Here is a 21434-nt window from a genome sequence, read left to right as displayed (position 1 = left end):
CTGGGTGTCTGGGGAATGTGGTGTCTGGATGCCCGAGACGCTGACTGGCTGAGGAGAGCTCAAAGCACCGCTTGTGGCTGACAAGCTCTAAACACAACTGGTTCCTGCACGCAGGAGACAGGCTGTCGGAGCCTAGAAGTATCTCTTGGAGACGAGAAACTTAGGGACTAAGACCCAGCACAGTCGTTTGACTCTTCAACAAAATCATTTCATTCTCCAACGAAAAGAAATGGGATTCAGAGGAACGGCTGAATCCTAGGTTAGGGGCTGAAAATACATAAGACAAGTCTGGTCTACCCTGTAGTACCAGGAAGCTGAGAAGTACTGTTGCAAACAAAACAAACCCCCCAAACTCCACCAATGACGGGAGTCTGTGAAAGGGACAGGTGCTGTATGAAAGAGCCCCCAGTGGGCAAAGCTGGAACAATCTGAGCAAGAAAATAAAGCAGTATTGGATTAAACTTAAGAGTAGAAAATAAGCATCTCAGAGTCCACAGTTACAAAGAAAATGAGGACCAGACAAATCCATGCATTATTTCAAACAGCTGATGCAGCGCCTCTGCCCTCGTGGAGGGGCTGCGGAATCCCCACCCCTTATGTGTGGGTCGTGCAGGGTGACTTCTTCCCAAAGGGTACAGCGTGGGAAGGGGAAGCAAAGAGTCGCCGTCCAGTAGAGGACCCTGATGAGACTGCCTGAGGAGGGCATCAGGGGCAGGATCAACAGCGACAAGTCCTCCTGATAAGCATCCAGCCCTGATGAGAGAACGGAACCTTATCTCTGTGGTCTTCTTCCTCCAAATAACTAACTCATGAGAAAAACGCCAGACAAATCCCAACCGAGGGACATTCTACGGAACACCTGACCCTTGAAACTCTCAAGGTCATCAAAACAAAGTCTGGGGAACTGTCAGAGCGCACAGGAGCCGAAGGCTACATGATGATTAAATGTGGTGTGACGCCCTGCATGGGATTCTGGAACAAGAAAAAGGCACTAGGTAAAAAGTAAGGAAACAGAGGGTATGGACTTTAGCTACTACGTGTATCGACTGGTTCATGAACTGTGATGAATGAACCACATTAACTTAAGATGTTAACAACAGGGGGAAGTGGGCATACGGGAATTCTTTGTACTATACGATCTTCGCAGTGTTTCTGTAAATCTAAAATCATTCTAAAACCAAGCTTGTTATTATTTTTCTTAAAAGACACTGCCTACCCTCAGGGAACTGAGGCTGCGACTGAATAAACACATTATGTGATTTAGCAGATGCCATAACCAAACCCTGTGGGAGCAAAGCAGGAGGCTGGGGTGGGGAGGGACAGTAGGGAAGGTCTTACAAGGAGAGGAAGGTGCAAGGTGAGCAGAAGCTTTCTGGGCAGACAGGGAGTTGGGAGCACGAGAAAGAGCACAGAGGCCTGCGCAGGAGCAGAGCGGGGAGGACGGGACAGAAGCTCGGTGAGCAGGGGACACGTGGAAGGGAGCCGAGGTCAGAGAACAAGGGCGGGGAGGCCGGAGAGGGTGGGCGTGCAGGGCTGCTGGCTAGGGCTCAAGCACAGTCACCTCGGGGGTCAGCACGAGGCCAGTGGGGACACACTGTCTGGGATTAGCTGCGTGCTCTGTGGGCGCCCACTACTGCCTGGTCCCTCAGGCCCCTCAACTGTAAGATGAGGATAGCTGTAGGGCTGCTGTGAGGATTCTGTTAATACCTGCAGAGCACTGAGAACTGGGGCTACAAAGTACATGTTCAATAATGCTAAGGACTGTTACAAGTAAGAGTGGGGCCGCTCAGTCCTGTCCGACTCTTTGTGACCCCATGGACTGGGGCCTGCCAGGCTCTTCCATCCATGGGATTTTTCCAGGCAAGAATACCGCAGTGGGTTGCCATTTCCTTCTCCAGGGGATCTTCCCAACCCAGGGATTGAGCCCGGGTCTCTGGTATTGCAGGCAGACTCCTTACTGTCTGAGCCATCAGGAAGTGCAGGAGAACAAATGACAATCCAGCCTGTTTGAGAGAGAGCTTTGGAGGCTGTTCAGGGTGGGTGGGAAGAGCATGCAGGCTGCTACCACAGTCCTGCCAGATCTGGATCTGTATTTTTGTAAGTTTTTTTTTAATATGGTAAAATGCACACCACTGCACATTGCTGATGGCTGTAAAAACTGGTACTACTTCTTTTTTTTTTTGGTACTACTTCTTTGGAAAGAAACTGGCAATACATTTCAAGAGCCAAAAACTCTTTTTATATTCTGTGATCTAATAATTGCCACTGCTGGAATTTTACCCAGAAAGGGAAGGGAGACAGGTTCATATATTCACTAAAATATCTTCTAAAGAAGAGAAAAACTGGAATCAGTCTACTGTCTAACAAAGGGAAAGTGTTAGGTATATCATGGCATGTCACTTGCTGGATATGATCAGTCACTGAAAAAGTTATGAAGGACAAGAAGTGCTTATAATGTTAAATAAAGTAAGCAAACGGGAACATGTTCGTATACTACAATTATAACTACATATAGGTGGTATGTTCACATGGTGAGATTAAAACAAAACGGACAGGGATGTCCCCTGGTGGTCCAGTGGCTGGGAATCCGCCTTGCAATGCGGGGCATGCGGGTTTCATCCTTCGCTAGGGAACTAAGATCCCACACACCTCAGGGCAACTAAGACCAGCAACGCGAGTGCTGAACCCGCCCGCGCTGCCATGAAGGATCCCGCACGTCGCAACTAAGACCCAACACAGTCAAACAAACATTTAAAAAGAAGAAGAAAATGGATAGAGAGAAAGGTGGTCCATTAGGATGGCGATACTTGACCTTCCCCATTATTCTTACACTACTGTTTACAGACGGTTTTACAGTCTAGGTATCTGAGATTTTATTCACAAGACTGTAAGAATACTAGGGAAAATGCCAGAGTGTAATTGAGGCTGATGTTAACTTTAATAAAAGCAAAACAAACAAAAACCTAAGACAACAGATGAATGAACAGACTGGAAAAAAAAACCCCTCCTTGCACCATGGAATTATAAGAACATGGAATAATATCTGTGATACAATGAAATATGATAAAAGGACAACTACAAATATGATAATTATGTAAATAAGTTTATATGATAAAAATTGAAATAAACATCATGAAAATGTTAAAGTGATTTTTTTAAGTAAGAATTACGGATAATTTTTTATTTTTGACTTTTTTTCTTTCCTGCGTATTCTAAACATTTCTAAAGTGATGCTGTATTACCTTTACTCTCAGAAGACACAAAGGTTACGCACGGTTTCCCAGTATAGACAGCAGGGCTGAGAACTGCGGCACTCAAACACTTCGATCCAAAACGTAAACTGAGTGTCCTCCCAACACCAGATGCCAGCTGAAACAGGAGTCGTATTAACTGGGGACACTTTCGTCCCTCTCCCCCATGGGGAAGACACTCGGCAAAGGTCTGGAGACATTTATTTTTGTCAGTGACGGAGGGGAGGGCGGGCGCTGCTGGCATCTGGGGGTAGAAGCCAGGATGCTCTTAATTATCCTACAGGGAACAGGACACCATCCCTCAGAGCATCTGGCCGAGTGTCCACAGTGCTGAGGCCGATAGACTGCCCCTCCCACCCCAGTTTTGAAGTAATCACAACAGGTTCAGTGAACATCTGTCTCTCAATAATGTTAAAGAAATAGAAAAAAATTTTTTTCTCCTTTTGCAGAGAAGTCTGTTAACTTTCATTTATAATGTACAGTAGTATTACCTTTATCATGTTGTATATTTATTGTGTAACCAGAAGTTTGTTCCTTTTGACTACCTTCATCTAATTCCCCTTTCTCCAGACCTCTGCAGCCTCAGATCTGATCTATTTTTCCAGGAATGTTTTTGAAGTATCAGTACTATATTGGTTCCTGGTATACAACAGTGATTCACTATTTCTGTATGTTTCAAAACAATCACCACGATAAGTCCAGCTGTCATCTGACACCAAAGATATTAACGTTATCTTTGTTAAGATATTTAGCTCTTGCACATTCCCCACACTATGCATTTCACAGCTGTGACTCATTTATTTTGTAAGTGAACGTCTATACCACTTCATCTCCCTCACCTGCTTCTCCCCCCACCCCAACCCTGGAGAAACTGCCCTTGAGGTACTTAGTAACACATCACCTTAAGGTTTCTGTGGTAGGTGAGCCAGTCTCATGATTAACACTGGTGTTAGAATATATTGTTTGGGGATTGGGCTTTAATAATCCAGACTGGCTTAACGCCATCCTGTGGTATCATTCTGACAACTCTCACTTCACTGAACCGGCACGGACAACAAGCCGGGATATTTCCTTTCCAGCAACAGAACCGGAACTCCTAGCCAGCTGCCCCTCACCACTGATTGGAGAGGAGCCAAGAAGCTCAAGTGCTTTAGCGCCAAGTCCATCAAGAACCCAGAGGCGCACTGAGGCCACCTTGTGGCGGAACTGAGTATCACCACATTAGATTTATTAATTCCAACCACCTAGAAATCCTCCTTTCCCGCTCAGAAAATGAAAAATAAGCAAGGAACTGAGAGGTGCAGGAAAGGCACACAACCCCCTTTAGGAAGTTATCCCCAGAACACTCTGCCTGCTCGTTTGGTGAGACGCATATACAGCCATGCATTATTACTCATCATTTCAAAAATATGTACAGGTGAGAACTGCACAGGAAGAGTGGGGCTCATGTATCATAACAATGAGTTTCAAGCCTGACTGCGGCCCACGGCCTACCTAGAAACCGAAAAGAAAATTTCACTAAATAGTTACTCCAGGATGTGAGGCATTCTGTTGTTTTCTAGTCTGTGGTATGCATGTTTGAAAAAAAAAATATATAAAATCTGTAACTTCTAAGCTAACTTCATGCCCCAGTAAGTAAAGGATCACAACCCTCAGCCTGAAAAAACACTGCACTACTACGATGCGACGTGGTGAAAACACTTATCCTTTTGATAGAAGGGAAGCTCAGGACGGGGGAGACCCAGGGCCATTTTAATCAGGGCAGACACCCTGGGTGCACTCGTTCACCTCTGAGACTCCTCACAGCCTTGGGCAAATGAAAGAAAAGGGACTGGAAACTGCGGTAACATGAACCTAAGGGGAGCACGCCGCGAGAAAAGGGGGTTTAAGAAATCTCAGGTCTGGGACACTGCCACCTCTCTCCAATTCTACAACTGATTACTAAAAAGTTACTCTGATTTTGCAGACCCATCACAGGTTCAATAAATACAAACTCAGAGCAAAGTAACCTCAGTTTCTTGCTCTGAAAGGGTTCTTGGATTTACAGGGGAGGGAACCCCTCCCCCCGACCGCCCCCCCCCCCACCAAAGATGGTGTATCTTCATTACAGCAAGGTATGTGGCAAAGATACCAAGTTGTGGATTTTAGATCTAGGGAGAGCTTATCATTTTACATTTTAAGGGGGGGAAAAATCTGCTCAAAGAGATGCTTGAGGTCAAGGTGAGCCGGAGAGAGCGCTGAGCTAAGACCCTACAGATGCCGTGCTTACTCCATGACCTTGAGGACCTCTCAGTTTCCTATCTCACCTCTGTGGGTCAGATCAAAGAAGAGGGAATCTGGCTGATTCTTGGCTGGAGAATAACAATGGCACCCCACTCCGGTATTCTTGCCTGGAAAATCCCATGGATGGAGGGGCCTGGTGGGCTGCAGTCCACGGGGTTGCTAAGAAGTTGGACACAACTGAGCGACTTCACTTTCACTTTTCACTTTCATGCACTGGAGAAGGAAATGGCAACCCACTCCAGTGTTCTTGCCTGGGGAATCCCAGGGATGGCAGAGCCTGGTGGGCTGCCGTCTATGGGGTCGCACAGAGTCGGACATGACTGACGCGACTTAGCAGCAGCAGCAGCGTTTCAGTGAACAGGTCCATGCCAGCCTAGATGGAGCTCCCTGGCCCAGTCTGGCTGGCTCAGCATTTTTACCAATGACAGAAAGGAGGCATGTTTATGAAACCTATCCATCACAACACTAGAAAGACATGGTAACATGCTGAATCCCAGAATCAGAATTCAAAAGGACTGTGGAGACCTGAACCAACAGAGCCTGTAACACGAAGCTGAAATGTGCAAGAGCTAAATATCAAGTCCTGTAAGTGGATTCAAAAAACCAAATAGGGCTTCCGTGGTGGTTTAGCAGTTAAGAGTCCGCCCTGCCTGCAGGGAACACTGGTTAGATCCCTGGTCCAGGAAGACAACACACGCTGCAGAGCAGCTAAGCTCATGTACCACAACTCCCGAGCCTGTGCTCCGGAGCCTGGGAGATGCAACTGCCGAGCCCGCGCACCGTAAGAGAAGCCACCGCGGTGAGAAGCCTGTGCACCACAACTGGAGAGCCATCCCCACTGACTGCAGCTGAAGAAAGCTCATGCACAGCAACGAAGACCCAGCACAACCAAAAAAGAAAAAAAACCACACTCCCCAAAACAAATGGAGGGTGGGTTCCAGGTAACGCAGAGCAAGCACATTTGACTGTTTCTCCACTGAACACTGCTTATAGCACCAGGACAGAAGGCATGGACTCTGAAAGATAAGCAGAACGGGAGAAGAGACAGGAATACAAAGTACCACTGGAACAGTACTGCATTTCCTGTTTCTTTCTTTCTACTCTCCAGTATCCCTCGGCCTGGACTCGGGGCGACCCAATACACAGAAGCGGAGACTGGGCACAGACAGTTTGGAGAGAAGCCTTCGACTTCCGGTTCAAGGAGTAAGAAAGTGGGTTCCCAATGTTCAGAGGGAGGGGAAACGCTTCTGTCTTTTCTCTCTGCCAGCATCAGGAGGGCCGCAGTGACTGTAGGGGCAGTGGGGGCTTGCTGCACAAAACCTGGAAGGAGGGGAGCCTTTCTCTCTGACTGGGGAGCCGTGGTCCTGAGATGGCCAGGCAAACTGTTACTTTTCTTCCTCGTCCGCCCACCACAGCCCTGGATGCAGGGGCAAGTGTACGGAGCGTGTGGCAGAGTAGGTACCTAGAGCTCTGACTTTCTGGCTGGAGATCTGAAAAGGGGAGCTCCAGGAAACCAGGAACTACTGGGGAGGTCACAGAGAGATTAGAAGAGACACCATAAAGTCGTTCACGGACTCCTGGGGCCGCCCTGACGGCACATGCCTGGATCTGCCCTAATCATGCTGAGCACTTTGAGAACCGAACTCAACTCAACCCTGACTGGCCACTGGGTGGCACCCGCAGGACACGTCTGGAGAGCACAGCAAAAGCTTTCAAAACCCTGGTTCCTAGAGCCACAATCTACAGGAGGCCGATTAGAACCTGTGTCCTGAACACAACCAGGATGACTGTCTGCTAAAACAAACATCAGCAAGATCAGAGTCTCATGAGATTCAAAATGTCCAGGAGCCACAGAAAATTACTCAGTATGTGGAGAATCAGGAAAATCTCAACTTGCACGGGGAAAGACAATCAACAAATGCTAATGTCAAGATAACCCAGATATTGGAACTACCAAACACTTCAAAGTAGCTATTGAAATATTTTTCCAGGAAGAATGAAGAATCTTGAAACAAATGGAAAGATAGAAAATTTCAGCAAAGAAAAAGTAATAAAGAATTGAATGGAAACAAAAACTTTTCTGAAAAACATAATTCACTAGATTGACTCAATAGTGGATTGGAAATGACACAGGAAAGAGACAGCTCAAGGTCAGATCAACAGGAATTATCCAATATGAACAAAGCAAAAAAAAAAAAAGGCTGGAAAAAAATTCCAAATTTGACAAAGACACGTGCTTACCAATGATTCATGTAGCTCAGTGAACTCCAAACGCAACTCCAGGACAAACCCAAGGAAATCCATGTGCAAACCCATCGTAATCAAATTCCTGACACCTAAAGATCTTGAAAGCAGCCAGGGAAAAACAATGATAGGAAAACAATCTGAATAACTACTTTTTTTTTTTTTAATTAGAAATGGAGGCCAGAGGAAATGGAGCAGCATTTCAAAAGTACTGAAATAAACATCTGCCAACCCAATATTCTTATCCTGTGAGAATGTCCCCAGGGGAACAAGGGTGAAACAAAGCCAGACACCTATGAAGAACAGCTGAGATAATTCAGCCAGCAGACCTATTCTCACTGAATGACTTACAGGGAGTTTTTCTTACAGAAGGGAAAGAAGACAGAAAGACAGACTGACAGAAAGAAGTCTGGAACGTGAGGAACAAAGAAAAAAGCAACAGAAATGCTATCTGGTCACTATTCAAGAGTATTCTCCTCTTGAGTCTGAAATATATTTGATGATTGAAAATAAAAGATAGTAATAAAAATAGCTCTGCTTCATAAAAACAGAACTACTGCATGACCAGCAATTTCACTCCTGGGTATTTATCTGAAGAAAATGAAAACACTAGTTCAAAATGATACATGCGTCCCAAAGTTCAATGTAGCATTATTTACAAAGCCAAGATATGGAAGCAACCTAGGTGTCCACTGACAGATGAATAAGATGTGTGTATGCGTGTGCACATGTGCACACACACATATGCACACCACAAGCAACCTAGGTGTCCACTGACAGATGAAGAAGATGTGTGCATGCGTGTGCACATGTGCACACACACATATGCACACCACAAGCAACCTAGGTGTCCACTGACAGATGAATAAGAAGATGTGTGCATGCGTGTGCACATGTGCACACACACATATGCACACCACAAGCAACCTAGGTGTCCACTGACAGATGAATAAAGATGTGTGCATGTGCGCGCACAGAGAGAGAGAGAGAAAAAGAGAGAGAGAGAGAGAGAGAGAGAGAGAGATTACTCAGCCATAAGAAAGGAATGAAATTTTGCCACTTGCAAGAACATGGAAGAACCTAGAGGGTATTATGCTAAGTGAAATAAGTCAGACGAAGACAGACAAATACTGCATGTTTTCACTTATATGTGGAATCTAAAAATCTGCTTAAACCAGAAACAGACTCCATTGATCCAGAGAAAAAACTAGTGGATGCCAGAGGGGAGGAGGATGGAGGAAAGGGCAAGACAGGTGAAGGGATGCAAAGAGGTACAAACGGTCAGTTCCATAATAAGTAAGTCACAGGGATGCAATGTATGGCATGGGAAATACAACCAAAGATGATATAATAACTATGGTGCAAAACCTATGGTGATACCAAGTCACAATGTTGCACACCTGAAACTGAAATAGTACTGTAATCAACTACATGTCAACTTAAAAGAAAGTAACGTTATCTGAAGGGCTTTTCAGTGTATGGAGATAGAATACCTAAGACAACTGTAATATAGGGATTAAAGGGATCTATGTGATGAAAAATATCTACATTCTACTTAAAGTGGTGAAATGCTGGTTTTAAGTAGACTGTGAAAGCAGAATGAATAGAGTAAGCTCTAGAGGAAAAACTAAAAGGGTGTAGAAAGGGAAATAGTTAGAAACACGAGAGACAGAATAACGGTCAAGTAGATCCAAAAGATGGCAGGAGAAACAGAAACAAACAAACAAAGAGAACTAAAGCGGCAGCCCTAAAATCAAACATTATCAGAAAGACAGAGACTGTCAGAATGGATGAAAACATGACCCACATATCTGATATCTACAGGAAACATATTTCAAATACAGGCAGGTTAAAATTTAGAGAGATGGTAGCACTTTCAGAAGGGACCTCTTAAAATCTGCTCCTCCATAAAAGTAGCAGTGTTGTTGAGAACACTGACAACAATCGTCAGAATCAACCTTTTCAGAACTCTAGAAATGTTCCCTGGATGGTTTGATTAAAAAATGGTTGAATTTTGGTAAGAACAGCAAGCTTTGTGGTTGTTTTAACTTGTCCTGTTCCCTACTCCTTCTCCCCAGATCCAAGGAAGCCGCTCAATCAACAGCCTCCTAATCGCAGTAGCTGTGAAAAGCCACGAGTAGCCCCTGGTGGGAGTTCCTCCAAAGTCCCATACCCAGAGCACTGTCCCTATCTGACCTGTCTGGCAGCTCCCTGGAAACTTCCACTCCCGAGGCTTGCTTTATTCAAACTGACTCAGTGAGAACAGCCTTTCCCCAAGGTATTTGTCAGAAACCATCAGTGGCTACTGTTTAACATCACAGCTGCCAGAGGCAGTGGTAACAGTTGAAACAAACAAGAAACGGACCAAAAGTGAGAGGAAAGGCTGGTAATCTACAAGGCTACATGCGTGTGCACAGCTGTGCACAAGTCTCAGACAGACAAGCCACGGCCCTAATCTCACCTCTGGCTAACCTTGAGGCTCTGTGCAAGGGGGTGGAGGCTAAGGCAAAGCTGTAAACTGCCTGCCAGAAAGCTGAAGACATGCTCCACCACACACAGCACAGGCCCTTGGCAAGGATCAGGAGACTTACTGGTTCAAAGCATTTCAGGAAATCTCTAATATTCAGCTGACCACTAAGCTAACCTAGCAAAGACTTTAGCTGCCACACACAACAAAGAATATAAGCTTTGTTAGTAGTTAGAGAGTTAGTTCAGGAAACTCACTGAACACATAAATAGCAGTAAAGACAACAAGTCCTGGAGAGGGAAGGCCAGGTTTCCCAGAGCCAAGGAGACCTTTCTATGTCTCAATGTATTGGGGTCCAAGCCATAGTACCTTCTTCAACAGAACATGAGACGGGCACCTGTGCCCAACCCTCCTGGCCTCGGACCAAGTACACCCACATTCCTCTGTGCGTAGGGGCTGGGGAAGGACGGGACTGATGAGGCGGTTTATTTGAGGGATGAGGTCCGAGCCATCACATTTTGGCACTGTAAAATAATTTCCTCTCAGAAATGGTGGGCAGCAGGCTAAAATCATGTCACATATAGTGCGTCACATGGTGGTGACTTAGTCACTAACTTGTCTGACTCTGTGACCCCATGGGCTGTGCCCCAACAGGCTCCTCTGTCCATGGGACTTTCCAGGCAAGAATACTGGAGCGGGTTGCCATTTCCTTCTCCAGGGGATCTTCCCCACCTGGGGACTGAACCTGGGTCTCCTGCATTGCAGGCAGACGCTTAATGAACTGAGCCTCCAGGGAAGCCCATCGTAGTACATTTACAACTCATAAGAAAACGGGTCCTAGAGGGGCTGATGTTTCAGTATGTCAACGCAGGTCTGATTTTATCTTGAGAACAAACATCACAACTGTCCAATCAGGAAATGTGTCTAGTCAATCATAGTAGAGCCCCCAATTCAGTCATGTGGTGATGAGTTGTCATTTTCTGGGTCTCTTAGCCTCCTTGATCCTTCCCATCTGGGACCTCTCTCTGATTCTCAGCCCAGGGGCTCCAAAAGGAGTGACTGACACCGCTGGCCTTGTGATGGGTTCAGATGTAGGCAGGACTGTGGAATATGACACGTTACTCGCCCCCTATTACTCCTTGTAACAAAACCTCAATTCTGTCTAGGGTGGCAATGTACCATCCATCCAGTGATGGATCACGATAGGTTAAGGACAGTTGTGACAGTTCTGTTTTCTATTCATCTAGCCTGATGACATCAAGTGACCTGGTACTGACCAATGAGATATAAATAATACCTGATGGGCACTTCTGGGGGATCAGATGCTCTCCAGTTACAAAAACAAAACCAGACAAGTACCACTTCTTTTCCCTCTTCTTTCTGCTTTAAACCTAAGTATGATCCCAGGAACTGCAGCAGCCACCTCATGCCCCAGGATCAAGGTCAAAAGAACGGCAGAGATGCTGAGCTTGACACTACTGACCTGCTCAACCACACTACCACCAGATTTCTTGCTATGTGAGAAAAAATAACTCCTCTTTGCTTAACTACTGCTAGTTGAGTTTTCTATTTCTTGTAGCCAAGAGCATTCTTAACTGACTTGCCAAATGACTCAATGAGAGCCAGAGAGACACAAAAACACTTTTGCTGGAGACACCCCCTCAGTCTTTCCTACTGGACAAGAATGAGCCAGGGTGCAGCCTGGAGCAGCCACAGCTACCTTAAAACCATCAGGAAGAAATGAGCCCCCCTGAGGACGGGGAGCCAGGGGACGGAAAGAGATAGTAAATGCCAGTAACATCAGCGCTCCTTTACAAGCCAGGCCTGAAAGGAGGTCTGTCCTGGACTAAACACGAGCCAGTATCTTTCCTGTTTTGCTTAAACCAGCTTGCCTTTCTGACACTTGAAAACTAAATGAGTCAAAACTAACAGAAACAAGCCCTCATCTCTTCAGAGGCCAGCTGACCAGCTCCAAACTCTAAAACCTCAGTCTTGACAGGTCAATCACCGTGATCAATGCTGAGAAGGGCCACAAAAGGAAAGGGGGCACCACTCACCTTCACTTTGCTTCTTCTGTTCAAGTTTCATCTTCTTTGCCAGTAATTTCTTCTCTTTCAACTTCTGGCTACAAATGTAAAACAAATACATGAATTCTTTAACCACCCATTTTCTATTTTAGAGACTAAACATCTATTTATGGAAGCTTCAGGACTTAGACCCTACACAAACGCTACAATAAAAGGAAGGAAGTACGTCATCATGACTCTGCTACTCCAACATCATCAACCTGTGTCCTTCATGAATCAAGATCAAATTCTTTGCAGTCCTGAGGTGATTAAAGCAATCCAGAGATACTGCTACCAGCGATACTCTTTCATTCCAAGATATTTAGGGACTACTTTTAGAATCCTGCTCACCTCTCTAACAGTTGAGGGAGCGTTTATTAAAATACAGACACACATGCAGCCTGTATGTAGTCACTTAGGGGGGTTACAGGCCCTCCTTTCGGGGAGAGGCTAACTGTGAAGTTTGCTCATAGCAACTTACTAAAGCTTTCATTAAAATACAGACATAGAGGAGACACAGAAATCCATGCCATCACTGAAGTGCTGACCCCCAAGCCTTGGAAAATCTGTAGCAAGCTGGGGGTGGGGGGCAGTAAATGAACTGATCTCTCCCCAGGAAGAAAAGTCATTTCTCTACTGGGGTGCTCCACTGTAGGTTTTAACAGCCAAGACCTCAACAGGTCATACAGGTAAACTTTTGACCACAAGAAGGATTTGTTCGCCAACCATCTATTTTTACACTTCCTGCCCTAAGTCTCACTAGCTATGAGATGCCACAAAGCTCTCACCGCTTTTTCCGACGCTTTGCAGTCTGCTCCTCTGCAGCAATTTTATTCCTTTCCAGCCTCTTCTGAAACTCTGCATCCAATTTTTGCTGCAAAAAACCACATCACTTAGACAAACTCTGGCGTGGCATGAAAACTCTACAAGTCACACCTCTGGGGGTGCTATAGGCACAGCCAGATCTCTGGGGCCACTTTAAGAAGTTGCCCAACAGGCGGGGCAGGAAATCAACATACAGGTCTCTGACGCTGAAGCGACTCAGCTCATTAAGATACCACTCATGCACAAGCAAACGAAGAGACAGAGCATGAGGGAGCACACGGAGGGTCTTGAGGGCAGAGGCGGCACTACCGGCTCTTCTCCACTAGGGCCTCGGAAAATGTTACACTGTGGTTTAAAATAAATATGTATTTGATTTTTGTCTACTTTTTGGACACATAGCTCCTAAAACTCTTATAAATTTCCTATTTAAGAGCCACAGGGGGATCTTTTACGATAATTAGTTTTGTTGCCAGTCTCTTCCTTAACTCCAGATATAAAGCTCTAGAAATAAAGACGAAATGGGTATTTTTTGTTATTTATAACCAGCCCCTTTCAACTACAGGAGTGTATGAGTGACTCTGGAAAAGCCCCTAAGAACAAGGCTGGTTGCCACGGGAACTTTCTGCCCCGCCTCCTTGACCTTCAGGGAGTGGAGAGGGGCTGAAGCTTGAACGAATCACCAGTGGCCAAATGATTTAACCATGTCCACGTAGTGAAGCCTCCAATCCCAAAGGGTGTGTATGGAGAGTTCCTGAGCTGGTGAGGGCATGGGGGTGCAGGGCTTCCACTCTTTCTCCCTGCACCTTCTTCCACTGGCTCTCCCTGAGCTCCAGTCTTCCATAACACACTGGAAACTAGTGAGTGAGAGGCTTCACTGAGTTCTGTCAGCCTCTCTAAGCAAATTAATGGAGCCTTGAGGAGGGGGTCATGGAAGCCTGACTTACAGCCAGTGGGCCAGAAGCACAGACGACGACGGAGACGTGCAGCAGGCCTCTGAAGCTGTGGGTGGGAGGCAGTCTTGTAGGACTGAGTCCTCCTTTTGAGATCTGAAGTCACCTCCACGTAGGCAGTGTGCAAACAGTTACACTGTAGGACATGCGCCTGGTGCCACAGAACCGCTTGGTGTGGGGGAAATTCCCATAGATTCGGTGACTAGAAGTGTCAGAAATGTACTAAGAGTACTCAGAGTAAGGAGACACATAAGAGTGTGTTTTTCCTTCAGAGACAGTGACCAGAGTTCACCAGGTGGAGTGGCCAGAGGGCTGGGACCATGGAACTTTTAAGTCCTGACTACTTACAGTTATTAACAGACAGATTATAAGGCAGATAACATGTACTGCCATTACTTATACATACATGTGCTACGTATGTATATGTGACTACATATATACGTACATATATCCACCTCTTGTATTATTTCTTCCTAGCAGCTATACCTGTTTCTAAGCCTCAGTTTCTACATCTATAAAATGGGGGAATAGTAATTCTTCCTTTTCTGAGCCTTTAGGAAGAACAATGAACTGCAATAACCTACAGGAAAACACTATAAAGATATCTTCTGATAAAAGAGTGTCACCTCTACTTCTGGTAGTTTTGGCCATAAAGGTTGGGGCGGGGGAGGGCGAGGGTGTTCAAAAAGGGAGCTAGCAGAGGAAGAGGTGGCTTCATCACCTCTGCTGGTCTGAACTGCCAGGGCTGGGTGGTTCTGCTGAGACTGATGCAGAAACACTCTTCCAGAGCAGAATTATGAAATAAAAAAGAAATGTCTCCTTCCAAGAAAGGAATCAGCGTCTTTTTTTTTCGTCCGTGCTATGCAGCTTGTGTGATCTCAGTGCCCCAACCAGGGGCTGAACCTGTGGCCCTTGGCAGTGAAAGTTCAAGTCTATTGAGCTTGATTCACTGCAATGCCAGGGAATTCCCAGGACCTAACTTCAATTAGAGTTCAACTAGAAAGCAAGGCCTTCAACCTAAAAGCGCTTGGTCTGTTTAGAAGCTGAGCTGTGAATGTCTGAAGCAGCTGCACTTTCCAAGGGACCAAGACAGAACCCCCACTGGCTGCTGGCCCTGGTGAGGCTCCAGCAGGAGTCAGATGTGCTCTGTCCATAGTGGGGACACTCTTCTCAGTCATGTGGAAGGTAAGGATTCTCTTGCATCTCTCTTTCCTTCTAATCTCAGAGCCTGTCCTTCACCATGTGAAAATAAGTTTGCAACTATGTGGATTCAAGGTTTGTGAAACATTTTTCTGTATTTTCTCTGAGTTGTTAATCAATACATGAAAACTTCGACTAACTGATGGCCCTTGAAACACCTGTGCTCTATCTCCTGTCCTCTAAAGTAGTTTAAAAAAAGTGTTTGTTAGTGTCAAGATATTAAGAAGTGGCAAGAATACACAGAAAAACTGTACAAAAAAGAGCTTCATGACCCAGATAATCATGATGGTGTGATCACTCACCTAGAGCCAGACAACCTGAAACGTGAAGTCAAGTGGGCCTTAGGAAGCATCACTATGAACAAAGCTAGTGGAGGTGATGGAATTCCAGTTGAGCTATTTCAAATCCTAAAAGATGATGCTGTGAAAGTGCTGCACTCAATACGCCAGCAAATTTGGAAAACTCAGCAGTGGCCACAGGACTGGAAAAGATTAGTTTTCATACCAATCCGAAAGAAAGGCAATGCCAAAGAATATTCAAACTACTGCACAGTTGCACTCATCTCACACACTAGTCAAGTAATGCTCAAAATTCTCCAAGTCAGGCTTCAGCAATACGTGAACCATGAACTTCCAAATGTTCAGGCTAGTTTTAGAAAAGGCAGAGGAACCAGAGCTCAAATTGCCAACATCTGCTCCATCACTAAAAAAGGAAGAGATAGCCAGAAAAACATCTATTTCTGCTTTACTGACTATGCCAAAGCTTTTGACTGTGTGGATCACAATAAACTGTGGAAAATTCTGAAAGAGGTGGGAATACCAGATCACCTGACCTGCCTCCTAAGAAATCTGTATGCAGGTCAGGAAGCAACAGTTAGAACTGGACATGGAACAACAGACTGGTTCCAAATAGAAAAAGGAGTACATCAAGGCTGTATATTGTCACCCTGCTTATTTAACTTATATGCAGAGTACATCATGAGAAATGGTGGGCTGGATGAAGCACAAGCTAGAATCAAGATTGCCAGAAGAAATATCAATAACCTCAGATATGCTGATGACACCATCCTTATGGCAGAAAGTGAAGAACTAAGAAGCCTCTTGATGAAAGTGAAAGAGGAGAGTGAAAAAGTTGGCTTAAAGCTCAATATTCAGAAAACTAAGATCATGGCATCTGGTCCCATCACTTCATGGCAAATAGATGGGGAAACAGTAGCTGACTTTATTTTTTTGGGATTCAAAATCACTGCAGATGGTGACTGCAGCCATGAAATTAAAAGACGCTTACTCGGGGTACTCTTTCTGACCCCTTCTGATGCCTATGTCAGAAGCTTTCTCTATCTCCTTTATACTTTAATAAAACTTTATTACACACACAAAAAATAAATAAATAAAAGACGCCTACTCCTTGGAAGGAAAGTTATGACCAACCTAGATAGCATATTCAAAAGCAGAGACATTACTTTGCCAACAATGGTCCATCTAGTCAAGGCTATGGTTTTTCCAGTAGTCACATATGGATGTGAGAGTGGGACTATAAAGAAAGCTGGGTGCCAAAGAATTGATGTTTTTGAACTGTGGTGTTGGAGAAGACTCTTGAGAGTCCCTTGGACTGCAAGGAGATCCAACCAGTCCATCCTAAAGAAGATCCGTCCTGAGTGTTCACTGGAAGGACTGATGTTGAAGCTGAAACTCCAATACTTTGGCCACCTGATGGGAAGAGCTGACTCACTAGAAAAGACCCTGATGCCAGGAAAGGTTGAAGGCGGGAGAAGGGGCTGACAGAGGTTGGATGGCATCACTGACTCGACGGACATGAGTCTGAGTAAGCTCTGGGAGTTGGTGATGGACAGGGAAGCCTGGCGTGCTGCAGTCCATGGGGTCACGAAGAGTCGGACACGACTGAGCGACTGAACTGAACTAAGTGTCTATACTCAGAGTTTTGCTATTCCTGACAGTGCAAAGCCATCAGTGACCTGGCAAAGCTGTGTGACCAGTCACCTGAAACTAAACACTAGAGATGAGCAGTAGCTGGAGAACCACCAACAGCCGGGGGCCGAGTTAAGGGCTGGAGGTCACACAAATACCAGGTGAAAACCACCACGGCAATTACCCCTTTCCGCTCGAAAATCATAAAGGTACTTTTTCAAACTCAATTCTGGCCAGGCCAATAAATATGTAAAGGATCACTACAATCAAAATACTTAAAAAAAAAATCTTTGAACAAAAAGTGAGACATGTGTGAAATCTCCATAGATGATCACTGAGAGACACAAAAAGATACAAACAAAAAAGACAAAGTTTCTAGAAAAGATGACTCAACACTCTGACATCCATTCTCATTCAAGTTAAGTTACAGACTCAATTTAAATCTAGTATAAAATCAAACAAGATTCCTGGTGTGGATAAAAGAACTCCAAAACCCAATTCCAAAAAGAAAACAAGTGAAATGTCCAAGAGAATGTTTCTTAAGAGCAATAGGAGAGAGGTTTCTGTCCTTTCCTATCAAGCAATGGAGAACTTAAGAGTTCTTATACAATACAATTTCTAAAGCAATTCTCAATTCTTAACTTAAAAATTGTATTTATTTTTGCCATGCCCCGCCCTGGAGGCTTGTGGGATTCTCAGTTCTGAGATCAGGGATTGAACCCAGGCCACAGCAGGGAAAGTCCTGAGTCCTAACCACTAGACCACCAGAAACTCACAGATATTCTCAATTCTTAATCAATTATTATGTCTTGAAGAAATGCCAGCCTCAAAGCTAGAAAACTCAAAGAGGCAGAAACACTTGAAAGCACAGTTCTCGCACCAGACACACAGCCAACTGGAATTACAGACATTCAGCCAAAAGGAGAGAAAATTATAGAGAAATAATAACTCCAGTGATGTGAGAGCCTGCCTCCTATTCCATGGCAAATGGCCTGGCGGGGACAGGGGACCCCGCTGGGCTCTCTACCACCTGGCAGACGCACTCCCCTCACTCACTTCCTAGTGGGAGCGCCCTGCTGTGCTGGGCCTGACCTAGAAGTAACCTGGACTCTACCTTCCATCTGTTTCTCGTGCTGACTTCAGAAGGCAGCCCTCACTCAAGCCACACCCAGATGTATCTACTCTTCAATTGCTTATTCTCCTCAGGTTTCAGTACACATCGCCTAAACCCCAGCCTCCTGGCTCACTAACCTTCTCAGCCATGGCATCCATGTAGTCCTGGCGCTGGTACTCTCTCCGGCGCAGATGCCTGTACACGTGGAATTCTCCGCTGCCAGCCCCAGCGCTTGAACCTAGAGCCAGGACAGTCCAGAGCTCTTGATGAGATCCAGTTACCAATACAGGCTACCCTTAATCAAAGTGGACCAAAGACAGATACCAGAAGTGATGGAAAGGATCAAGCTTGCCCTATTCCCCACTGTATCCCAGAACCTAGCACAGTGGCTGGCATACTGTAGGTAGCATTAAATACTTGTCACATGAATGCTGAATGTGAAGTCCCTAAAAATTCCACTCTCAAACAGTATTAACAGAACAAGCAGATTAAGGTTCAGAGACCAGAAACCTAAAAGAGAGTCTGTGACCTTTCCCCTCCCCAAGCAGAGGATTTCACACGATATGCTAGGATTCTACTGAGTTGAAAAGATGCCATGATCTAAAAAGAGTAAGTTTCAAATAGTATGTGTAGAACAACCGTATTTTTGTAAAAACATTTTTTCTGAAGCATGCGTGGTTTTGACTATAAAGAGGTTTCCAAGGCTGTATCAAAATGTTACAAGTAGAACCACGGAACTACAGGTGGTTCTAATTTTTTTTACACCTGCTCTTTACTCTACTTTAGAACTGTGTTAATTTACAACCCAACAAAATAAAAACTATTCCACTTTTAAAAAAACAAGATATCATTAAAAAACAAAGAAGATTCTCTAATGCCAAACCATAACCAATAATATCCCTTCATTGTAAGAGTAAAACATTGGATCAATGAACTCCCCACCCCACCCCGCCATGGGGATATAATTAACAAAAACTAGAGGTTTTATACCTACACTTTAAAAACTGTATTTACACACACACACACACACACACACACACACACACACACACACAGACATTACCCATTACATCTCGGACAAATTCTGGGGGAGGTCGAGGTGCCCATTCACTCATTTTTTCTGGAATTGGAACTGCTTTATCCTGCAACATTTAAACGTGAAAGCGTTTGTTATGTATAAACCGGCTGACAAAGTGACGTCTTTTACAACCAAAATTCTTTAACTGAACTAGTGAAGTAAGGCTGCTTTGTTTCTTGGACCCAAAGCTGAGTTTATTTTCTCCCTTCTGGCTTTACTTCATCCTGTATATTCTGTGTCCTATCACAGCCCACAGCCTTGTTAGGGCTAAACTCAACTTATCAGGGCAGAAGTCAGAACGTCAGTCATTATCTATCACTGGAGACCTCCAACCCCCAGGTCTCTCGGCCAATGCCTAACAGTTAATGCTGTTTAGAATAAATTCTTGTGCTAACCCAAGGACTCTATCTTTCCAGTCTAAGGCTTCCCTTCACACGAAGTTAAAGAGTCTTCAAGCACGGGAAGCCAGTCCGCAGCAGAAAGCTCACTGTCTCCGGCTCGCCTATTCCTTCCCAAGGTCTGACCCTGGGCTTTGGCTCCTGAGTTCCCGCGTTCAGAGACGGGGGAAGAGGGCCCGCGAGCTCCCAGAGACGCTGGAAGGGAAGGGGTTTGGGACTCGGGAGGGCCGTCAGCCCGCGCCCCGTCTCACCGGGTTCTTCATGAGCCGTTCCAACTTGAGCTTCTGCTCCTCCGCGGCATTCTTGGGGATGATGAGCGCCTGCGGCTCCTTCTTGGGCCTCGGCGGCCTCACAGAAGAGGCCGCCGAGCTCGCCATGACAGCTGCCTTCCCAGGCGGGCGGCGGCGCGCGTGTGTGACGACAGAGTCGCGCGCCAGTGACGCAACCGCAGTCTCCTAGGTGGGCGCGGCCGGAGCGGAGTTGCCCGCAGGCTGCTGAATATTCATAAGCTCGAGGCCCGGGTGGGTTATTTTGATTAAAGCGGCTTGATTTCTTTTCCCTGTTTCTGAGCAGATCAGCGCAGCGAACGCCCACGTTCCTGGGGGAGAGGTGGCCCTGTGTGCTCTGGCCCCCCCGACCTCTGCAGTCCCGGCGCGAGTTGTGGCTTCGCCCACCACCCTGCTAACTCTCTCGACACCCCCCACCCCCTCACCCGGGCCTTTGTTCCTTGGGTCTGGTCCACTCCCTCTGCCTTTGCTGACGATCTGTTTAAGACAGCACCGACGTCAATGTGGGCTCCCGGAGGACTGGGGCCCTATCTCTTTTGCCCGCCTCGAATCACTCTGCGCCTGGCACCCAGCAGATACACCTCGGTCGCGTGAACGGGCCTTTCCTACGAGAAAGAGGAGCGCTGCCCCTTGCATCTGGGAGCTGGCCTGGCACTCACAGCTAGACCTTGGGATTCTCCTGTTGGACATAGACAATTTCCTAAACACCACTGTCGTGCAAAGCCATTCTAGGGCCATGATGTCGCAAGGCATAAAGAAGACTGCTCCGTAATCACGTTTAAAGTCGGATGAAAACAAGAATATCGTTGGAACAAGAAAAAGACCAAACGTTTCCCCCATTCTGACTAATATGAGTAACCGCTGCTTCTTTATCCTGTTAGACTTTAAATATTTAAGGCTTTCAATCATAAAATTGTCCCTGATTCCTAACATCTATTCCAGAGTAAAAGCCCATTTACTCAAATCCTCCCCCAAATCACTTAACCCAGGCCCAAATTCCATACTAAGCCTTTTTAACCACCTCCCCACCCTTCTTTTTGGCCATTAGTGCAGCTTGCAGGCTCTTAGTTCCCTGACCAAGGATTAAACTCTAGTGTGGAGTCCCAACCACGGGACCGCCAGGGAATCCCCTAAACACTGTCTTACTGAGGTAAATGCGGTCTTCCTTCTCAAACTGAGGCGATAAACCCAATTTGTTCAACTACAGGTGTGTTCCTCGTTGTTTAGTTGCTAAGTCATGCCTGACTCTGCAACCCCATGGATTGTAGCCCTCCAGGCTCCTCTGTCCATGGGATTCTCCAGGCAAAAATACTGAAGTGGGTTGCCATGCCCTCCCTTCAGGG

General features: G+C 45.8%; 1 protein-coding gene across 4 annotated transcripts in view; it reads right to left on the bottom strand.

The window, feature by feature from the left end:
• PRKRIP1 (PRKR interacting protein 1) overlaps positions 1–20222 on the bottom strand; it is a 37495-nt gene extending 17273 nt beyond the window's left edge. For all 4 annotated transcript variants that reach the window (XM_070362430.1, XM_070362431.1, XM_070362432.1 and 1 more), the window contains exons 1-5: positions 20056–20222; positions 19392–19470; positions 18466–18566; positions 13100–13185; positions 12303–12370 (exon numbers count right to left, since the gene is read on the bottom strand). In XM_070362430.1, coding sequence (XP_070218531.1) covers positions 12303–12370; positions 13100–13185; positions 18466–18566; positions 19392–19470; positions 20056–20181 — 460 coding nt within the window. In that variant the 5' untranslated portion in view covers positions 20182–20222. The remainder of the gene's footprint in view (positions 1–12302; positions 12371–13099; positions 13186–18465; positions 18567–19391; positions 19471–20055) is intronic.
• Positions 20223–21434: the final 1212 nt, after the last annotated feature.

The sequence above is a fragment of the Bos mutus genome, chromosome 25, assembly GCF_027580195.1.
Source record: "Bos mutus isolate GX-2022 chromosome 25, NWIPB_WYAK_1.1, whole genome shotgun sequence".
NCBI classification, from domain to species: domain Eukaryota; kingdom Metazoa; phylum Chordata; class Mammalia; order Artiodactyla; family Bovidae; genus Bos; species Bos mutus.
This window is presented reverse-complemented; position numbering and strand designations above follow the sequence as displayed.